Source organism: Mercurialis annua, linkage group LG1-X, assembly GCF_937616625.2.
Source record: "Mercurialis annua linkage group LG1-X, ddMerAnnu1.2, whole genome shotgun sequence".
NCBI classification, from domain to species: Eukaryota; Viridiplantae; Streptophyta; class Magnoliopsida; order Malpighiales; family Euphorbiaceae; genus Mercurialis; species Mercurialis annua.
Genome location: NC_065570.1, coordinates 51,115,932 through 51,124,948, shown reverse-complemented (window position 1 = coordinate 51,124,948; position 9,017 = coordinate 51,115,932). Strand labels below are relative to the sequence as shown.

General features: G+C 30.7%; 1 protein-coding gene across 2 annotated transcripts; it reads right to left on the bottom strand.

Moving 5' to 3' along the window:
- Window positions 1–6,399: 6,399 nt before the first annotated feature.
- On the bottom strand, window positions 6,400–8,620 carry LOC126668802 (DNA polymerase II subunit B3-1). Of its 2 annotated transcripts, XM_050361993.2 has the most exons (5): window positions 8,172–8,620; window positions 7,974–8,058; window positions 7,086–7,127; window positions 6,760–6,859; window positions 6,400–6,584 (listed from the first exon to the last, which is right to left on the bottom strand). In XM_050361993.2, the coding sequence occupies exons 1-4, from the start codon at window positions 8,571–8,573 to the stop codon at window positions 6,786–6,788; spliced, it is 603 nt and encodes a 200-aa protein (XP_050217950.1). In that variant the 5' UTR covers window positions 8,574–8,620; the 3' UTR covers window positions 6,400–6,584; window positions 6,760–6,785. The 2 variants fall into 2 exon arrangements, with proteins under 2 accessions (XP_050217950.1, XP_050217941.1); XM_050361984.2 differs by having other exon boundaries at window positions 6,400–6,859.
- Between the last annotated feature and the right edge of the window lie 397 nt (window positions 8,621–9,017).

The following is a 9,017-nucleotide window of genomic DNA, read 5'->3' as shown; positions in this document are numbered from 1 at the left end:
ACCGTTGGAGATGTCAATGATACTCCCTCCGTCCCAATAGAGTTGTCCACTTTGAAAAATATTTTTATCCCAAAATTCTTGTTCACTTTCAAAAAGTAACTAACTTTTACACTCAGTTTTTCTTTATTAACCCTATTTAAAATCCACTAATGAGTAAATTGAAAATAAATTGCAAGTGGACTCTATATAAATAGATTTGGAATTCCCTCAAGTTCAAATGAACTTGAGGGGGTCATGTTTACGATCTATACCGTTCATTATAAAATGAACGGTGTAAATTAATTTGATTAAAATTGTGCTTTTTTGATCTACACGTGAACATGACCCCTTTCAAGTTCATTTTGAACTTGAGGGAATCCCAATTTTATTAAATAGAGGTATGACAAGAAAAATAAGGAAAATTTTACAAAATCCATAAGTAATAATTTTTTTTCTTAAGCTGTGTGATAAAGGCAAAATGGACAACTCTATTGAGACGGAGGGAGTATTAATTTATAGTTCAACTGGTTCAACTAGTTGAAAGCTTCAATAAGTCTAAAACTAATAGTTTTAAAAATTCAAATTTTTACGTGTTTTTACAATTTAAATTAAATAATTTTAATTATAGTATCCTAATTTCATCTTTTTGCTATAATTTTATTCAATTTTTTAAAAGTGATTTAATTTTACCCATGTGGCTATGCCACGGTGTAATGTTGTCCACATGGAAATATCATGATGGAATTTTGCCTAGTAATTAGGTGGCACTGAAAAGCCAAAAAAATTCCTCAATTTGCAAAGTTAACCAAAAATGAGAATTGTTTTATAATTGTACCCATTTTTACTCTAATCAATTCAATTATTCCAATTTTCAGTTTAAAAAATATATTAATTTTGTAATTAGAAAAACTCATCTTGCAAAATGTTATAAATTTAACTTTTAATCTTAAAAAGATCAAAAACATCATCAAAATCTAATTTTACTTCTCTAACTTTCAATAAAAAAAAAAGACAAGTTTAAAGTTAAAAATATCAAAAAGCCATATAAGATAAATAGGTATTGCATTTAGGTGAAAAATTGACACAATTTGGGTAGGAAAAAATGAATAGAATTGTTGCAATATTGTCAAATTGGAATATATTTAACTTTAAAAGTTTTAGATAAATTTGCAAAATGTCGAAACGGTATGTGTTTTTGGCACCATCACAGTCATATGAGAAAATTAAATGAATTTTGAAAAACTGGATATAATTACAGCGAAAAAATGAATCCGGAATAATATAACAAAATTAAAAAAATCTGGTTTAGATTGTAAAAACACCTAATGGTTTGAAAATTTTAGCAGCATGAAGGTGAAACTGATCTAATTCGGAGTTGTTGATGTTTATACAGATCAATCATAAAAAAATGCTTATTCATTCCGATTAAATTTCCTTTCTATCTTATTTCCGACTAAAATAACAAGGATTCCAATAATCCCCCCCCCCCCCCCCCCCCCCCCCCCCCCACACCCCATCCTAAGTATAAGTAAAAACTAAAGGAATAAAGATCAATTCATCCCCTCACGAAATATCAAATGAGTTATTTTGGACGTTTTTGAGTCAAACAGACCCACAACTTGCGTTTTCGGTCAAATCAGCCCCTCTGACACAAAAACACTCCAAAAAGAGAGTGAGATTGCTAATTAAGCTAACTAATTCTAATTAATCACAATTACAACCTTAATTAAAAATAATTAATTCTAACTAAACCTAATTAGTCTAATTATATTTTAAACACTTAAATCTAAACAGAGGCGGATCTATGTATATAAGGGTATTTTTCAGAAAATAAAAGTTTACTAATACTACATATAATTAAGTTTCAATAATAAAATAAGAATCCCACTAAGCTAGTGCAGTAGAATGTAAACGGTGAAAGAGGTTTAACAAAAATCAACTAAATAAATTTTATAGATTTTTTTCTATCAAATCTAACTCAAAATATAATCTAAATTATATGTCCATTTACTAAACTTTTGTTTAATTAAAAAAAAAAAAAACTCTTTTAAAACCCTATGTAGGCTTAAACTGAAAATATAAGTTCTACTAAGTGCAACAAATCAAATATTAAGTAATTGAAGTTAATTTTCAAAAAAAAAAAGAAAAGTAATTGAAGTTTAATTATTAAGATACATATATTTTTATTCTCAAAAAAAGATACATATATTTTTCGTATATATAGGTGATATTTTATATTTTTGTTTACGAATAAACTGTAAATATACATTAGAAAATTATAAATCTTTTTCATATTTTATTAGGTACTATTATATTTCAAAGTGTCTATTCATTTAACTGTTTATTAAATTTTTGTTTAATAATTTATAATTTGATTTTTCTAAAAATATGTTTTTGTGAACCACACTGAGATATTATAAAAATATTTAAATTCATTTGTAGTCTAATATAGTAATTTTTTTTTAAGTTTACTAATTCGACTATATGCAACAAGGTTGATAAAAAATAATTTACAAATAAAATTAGATAATAATATGATGAATAAAGGATCAATTCACCCCCTCAACTTGGCACAAAATATCAAAAAAGTCATTCTCGTCGCTTTTGGTACAAACTAACCCATAACTTGCGTTTTCGTATCAAAAAAACCCGCAACTTGTATTTTCATATCAAAAAGATCCCTCAAGAGAGTGGGATTTACTAATTATAATTTTTAAATGTAATTAATCCTAATTAAATCCTAATTAAATATAATTAAATTCCATTTAACACTAATTTAATTTAATTTAATTAAACCTAAATAAACCTAATTCTAACACATCGGAAACCGCCACCCGCCGCCACCGGAATTCACCTACTTGTTCATCCCAAAAGGGATGAACAGATCTATTTGTTCATCCCTTTTGGGATGAACAGCGTGTGTTCATCCCAAAAGGGATGAACTCATTTTGTTCATCCCTTTTGGGATGAACAGCTCGTTTGTTCATCCCAAAAAAGATGAACAATCTGTTTTAGGTTATTGGTTGGTGGCCGGAGAAGGAAAAAAAGAAGGAGAAAGAAGAAGAAAAAGGGAGAAGAAGAAGGGGGAAGAAGAAGAAATGGGAAAAAGAGAAAAAAAGATCCCTTAAATTTTTGTTAAAAATTCAATTAATTACTGAATTTTTAAAAATTAAAAGATGTAATTGAAAATTAAATTTATTGAGAATTAATTTAAGAGATAAATTAAATATTAAGGGTCTTTTTAAACTTTTTTCATTTTTTTTATGGAGAGTGTAGCACACTTGCTTGGGTGAGAGTGGGGGAGGAGCTTTTTGAGCTAAAAACGCAACTTTTGGGTTTGTTTGTACCAAAAGCGGTGAGAATGACTTATTTGATATTTCGTGCCAAGTTGAGGGGGCGATTTGATCCTTTGTTCATAATATGATATAATAGCTTACGAGTATTTTGTAGTGCGAGTAATGATATAATTCTTGAATATTCTATACAAATTCGTTTAGGATGATCATAAAATCTTTACTTGTTGAGAATTTATATATTTTTATAGCATAAATTTTAGTATATAAATGGACCCCACCATATCAAAATCCTGGATCCGCCACTGAATCTAAACCACCGGAAACCGCCCGACTCCACTCCGTCCGAACCGCTCCCACTTCATCACAAACCGCTCCTCAAGCGAGAAGGAGCTGCTGCTCCTCGTTTAGAGGAGCAGTGTGGAGTAGCAGCTCCTCATTAAAGGAACTGCTGCTCCTCAGGCGAGAAGCAAACACAGATCTGCTCCTCAGGCGAGGAGGAGCTGCTGCTCCTCGTTTAGAGGAGCAATGTGGAGTAGCAGCTCCTCATTAAAGGAACTGCTGCTCCTCAGGCGAGAAGCAAACATAGATCTGCTCCTCAGGCGAGGAGCTCGCCTGAGGAGGTGGGGGGACGGCGGCGGCGGACCGTGGTGGTCGGAACAAAGAGAAAAGAAGAAGAAGAAGAAGGTATAAAAAGATTCTTTATTTTTTATTAAAAATTAAATTAGTTATTGGATTTTTAAAATTAAAATATGTAATTGAAAATTAAAATTATTAAGTATTAATTTAAGAGAAATAAAATATTGAGGGGTTATTTAAAACTTTTTCCATTTTTTTTGAGAATGTAACACACTTGCTTATCTGAGAGAAGGGGAGGGGCTTTCTGACCGAAAAATGCAAGTTGCAGACCTGTTTGATCCAAAAACGTGCAAAGTTGAGGAAGTAAATTGATCATTTATTCAAAAATAAAGCCGTAGGTCTATATGTTTACAATGTAAACACTAATACAAAGCCAATAACCTCTAGCTCAATTGGTTAAGGAGCGAGGCATAAAATCTAAAGGTCTAAGGTTCTATCTTTCATATGCAGACGAGGGAGCACATATTGAAAAATTATTGAAGGTATTTGGAGAAGCATCAGAAGCGGCGGCTACGGCATCATTCCGTCATATTGGCGAGCTCGGCGATGCATTCAATGTAAACGGTGTGGATGACGTGAATGGCGGATTTGCACATATTTATAAAGAGTAATATGTATATATATATAGGGCTGTACAGAAAAAAAATTCAAACCAATCAAGTCAAACCAATTCAACCAAATCAAACCAAATATTACGGTTTAGAAGATTGTTGCTTTGATTTTGGTTTAGAAAATAGAAAACAAGTAATTATTGGTCTGGTTTGCGGTTTCAAAAATTATAAACCAGTATAAACCAAATCAAACCAATATATACACATACATACATATTTTTATTAAAATTATAAATATTATAACTTAAAAATAAAAATTCTATCACTATTTTTAAAAAGTGTACTTGACAAAATAATATATTTAAATATCATCTAATAAAATAACTATTTGTATATTTATTATTGATAAATAAATGTTATATTTTTATAATGTTAAAATATTATATTAATAAAATGTAAAAATTTATATTATAAAATATTTTTTTATTTATTAGTCATTATTATAGTTTGTTATATAAATATAACTTTTATTTTTATGTTGAATAAATATTTTAAAATTTTAAAATTTTTAGATTTTCTTTATCTTAGATAAATAAATAAGTTTTTGATGATGGTTTAAATGGTTTCAAAGAAAAAATTATCAAACCAAAACAAACTAATTTTGCTGGTTCATAATGTGTGTGGTTTGATTTTGGTTTGGAAATTTGCCAAACCAATATAATTAGTTCGGACTAAAATATCAATGATAAACCAGTCAAATCAGACCATGTACACCCATATATATATATAGCTTTGTTTGTAGTTTTGTTGTAGTAATAATGTAATTTCTATCTCCGTTAAAAAAACACTAATACAAAATTTCAACTAATAAATTCATTAAAAACTATTATGTATTATATTTTAGCTATGAAATAAAATATAGGATGATCTATATAGTTTAACAGGTCAAGAATTTCATATTTTACGATCTTTTGGTTAAAAAAGATGGAATCATATTTATGACTTTAAGAAAAGAATTGAATTGAATTGGCCTCTGATTCTTTATCTAAACGATTTAATCGGTTCTGTTCGATTCGATTCTTTTATTCAACATGTTAGGGATTTTTCCTAGAAAACAATCTATAATTGCAGAATGGTAGCTAATTCTAATTTCAATTGTTTCTCAATTTTATATTCCTACTATTTGTTTTATGATAACAAAACTAAATTCATTCTTTTAATCAAAAAAATAGTATGATGAAATATCACTGGCTCCATCCACATATGACGTCGGAGACGCATTCTATATAAAATTTTATCACTTTTTATTAATTCATTATGATATAATTGAAAGAAGATCAATTCAGAATGATAATGCAGACGGAGAAGAATGATTAGTACCAAATAAAGTTGACATTTGCAGATTTACAGTTACGAGCCAATTTCATCATATCAGCCATGGACCCAGCAATTAGTTGGCAAGTTACTCCATGAACCTAATCTTGAATGAGGCCCTTCTCAGTGCTCTAAACTACTTAGGTGACACAAGATTTTCATACAAAATATGTAAAAAGATAACAATTCACTTCAGTAACTAAGTCAATCTTAATTCTCAATTTACCGAACTCAAATCAAACTCCTAAAATGTGATCAAATTCGAATTAAAAAGTTCAAACTTCTTATAGAGTCAAAGCTTGAGATTGATAGTATTTCAACTCGACGTAATTCAATTACAACATAAGACAAGGATTGAACAAATCTCACATACTTGTAATTCTCCAAGACTGGCAATAAAATTTAGATTGCTGCATTGCTTACACAGTTTAGTTTTCCGAAACAAACTATATATGTATTCAAGGCAAAACCCAGAATTCATGTGCTTTATTACTGAAACATGCATCATTAACCATCTTTTTTAGGATCAAAGAGGAATATCAACTCATTTACATTGCATGAGATGATGAGAAAAATTCCATTCGCTTACAGTAACGCTTACGTTCCGAAAACATATACTCATGGATACAATACAAAGTCGATGGGAAACAATGGCTTTCTCTTTGAAGTTTACACAGCCAATCTAGAGCAAAGAGAAGAGCCTAAAATGTGCATACCATCATCTCAAGGAATTAGCCCAATCTAAAACCTAGCAAGGAAATGTCTTAACTAATAAATTAGAATGCCATTTGAATACAAAATGAACAGCAAATCTAGTCTACGTTGTTAGAGAACAATGTCGCTTCATGCAATCCACTGAAAACATAAGGGAAACCTACAAAAAAACTAATGATTTACTAAGGCACCAAAGGAAGTGTGCGTACCATCATCTCAAGTAGTATAATGAGCTCTATTTTTTAGCAGTTTCTGCCGATTTTATCTGCCCCAAGGCTTCCTCAGCTTTTAGTTGCTCGGGAACAAAATCTATCAACAAGTAAAATGAATACCAACATCATTGAAAAATGAAAATACTCAGCAACATAATTTTTTTGACATTTGTTGATTGTTTAAAAGAAGTGAAACTTGTCAATACATGAGAGTTGTGTCAAATATTGACGACACGTTTATTGCATGGAATTATTACTCGAAAGTTTACTGGCAATAAATGAAAAGATGAAACACAGCACAGAAAAAAGTTGATAAGGAATACCTGAAAGAAAGTCAAATCTCCTCTGCTTGCCAACAACTGATGCTGAAACCAAGAAGAAAGCATCTTAACACCATCTCAATATTATACAGGAATATTATTTTGCAAAATGTAATAACTCTAAGGTCATTTAAGCACTGCACAATCCCAAGGCTGGGATTCCGGCAGTGGTATTCTGTTGCTTAGGAAATACTTTACAGTTAAGCCAAAATACAAGACCTGCAAGCAAATGATGCATGAATTTCAAGTTCCATACATGTTTCAAGTTCCATGTGATATGTAGTACTCCTATCAGGGTAGCAGCTCAATATATCTATACTATGAAGAAACGAAACTTCTCAAATCCTACATTTCGGTGTTTCGTTTCTATTTCTAAAAGCACTTCTGAAACTCCAAAACTATATATTTTCAACATATTATTATAGATAATGTTGTTTCAATGTTTCTCATTTCTGTGTTTCCTATTTCAGCGTTTTCGTATCCGTGCTACACAGGAACTATATTTGTCTCCACACTCTACATCAGAAGAGCAAAATAAGTTTCCAAAACCATTTATACATTTGAGTTTTGAGGATCATTCATATGAAAGTTCTACAATGACAATTTGGCAAACATCACTTGTAAGAAGATCAAATGAATTTATTATAATAAACACCCAAGTTTGCGTTTCTAGACTTTATAATTTTTTGCTACCACATGTTTGAAATTGCTGAAAGACTAGCACTAGAAATAGCACAAAAAAAATTAATCAGGGTTCACTTGTATGCACATTCGGTAAGGCGATTGTAACATTACAAACTAAGAAATTACTGAAATGAAGTAAAATTTCATACTTTAGCTACTTATATGTTTACTTAACTAAATAATCTAAAAGATGGAAAAGGAGATTACATAGGTACTTGTAAGCAAGAGTTTTCTTTTTATCCCGAGCTGCGCATTCATAAGCTTTCTCAACAAACTGTTCAACAAACATCTCCTGAAACCATTCAATCAACAAACAAATTAATGAGGTCCAGAATTCAAACACAATTAAAACCCTAACCCTAACATTGTAAACATAACAGAAATTGTGAAGATTGAGAATGGTACCGTGGCTTTATTGACAAGATAAACAACATGTTGAGGCAATTTAGAACTATCATCTTCAGCCTTGATTATTCTCCTTATTCTACTCATTGGGAAGCTACACAATGTCTCGTCTTCTCCATCTTCTTCTGGTTCCGCCTTTCTTTTAGGATTTTTGTCAGATTTGGAGCTGGTCTGATTCTTGATTTTTGATTTCCTGGGTGTGTCTGAGTCTTGATTTTTAACTTTTTCGATTGAGACTTTGGGCGATTCTTTAACTTTGCTACTGGGAGACTTGCTCTTGATTTTATGTTTGTCTTTGTTGGGTGATTTTAAGTTCTTGATTGGGGATTCTTTGGTTTTGATTGTTTTGTTTTTGTTTTTGTTTGTGTGTTCCTCTTTGTTTGATTTCTTGGAGGAAGCCATTGATTGTTTGTTGCAGACTGGCGGTTTCGATTTTGAAAATTTCTTGATGAAGTAGGAATTGGAAATTATATAGCTGGGCCTACTGGGCTTTCAATTTTGTAGCTGGACTCATTCTTGGTTGGGTGACCTTTTTTGGTCAAGTTAATTAGACAAAATACTACGATTTATAAACGAGGAAATTAGGCTCAGCACCTCAAAATGCCTAAATATTCTCACATCTACCACGCGGTCCATCTTCTTTCTTTTTTACGATCATCATCTTTTTTTTCCAAATTTCTTGTTTTTGTTTTCCTTTTTTACGAATCATTCTTTTTTATCTCCGATTTTTTTACCCATCACTAACCCATTATTTGTTTAGAAATCCCAATAAAGAAGATCCCTCATCCTCGCCGATTCCAGTGTTGTCCGCCGTCGCCGCTGGTTTTGGAAGTGCTACTTTTTCAT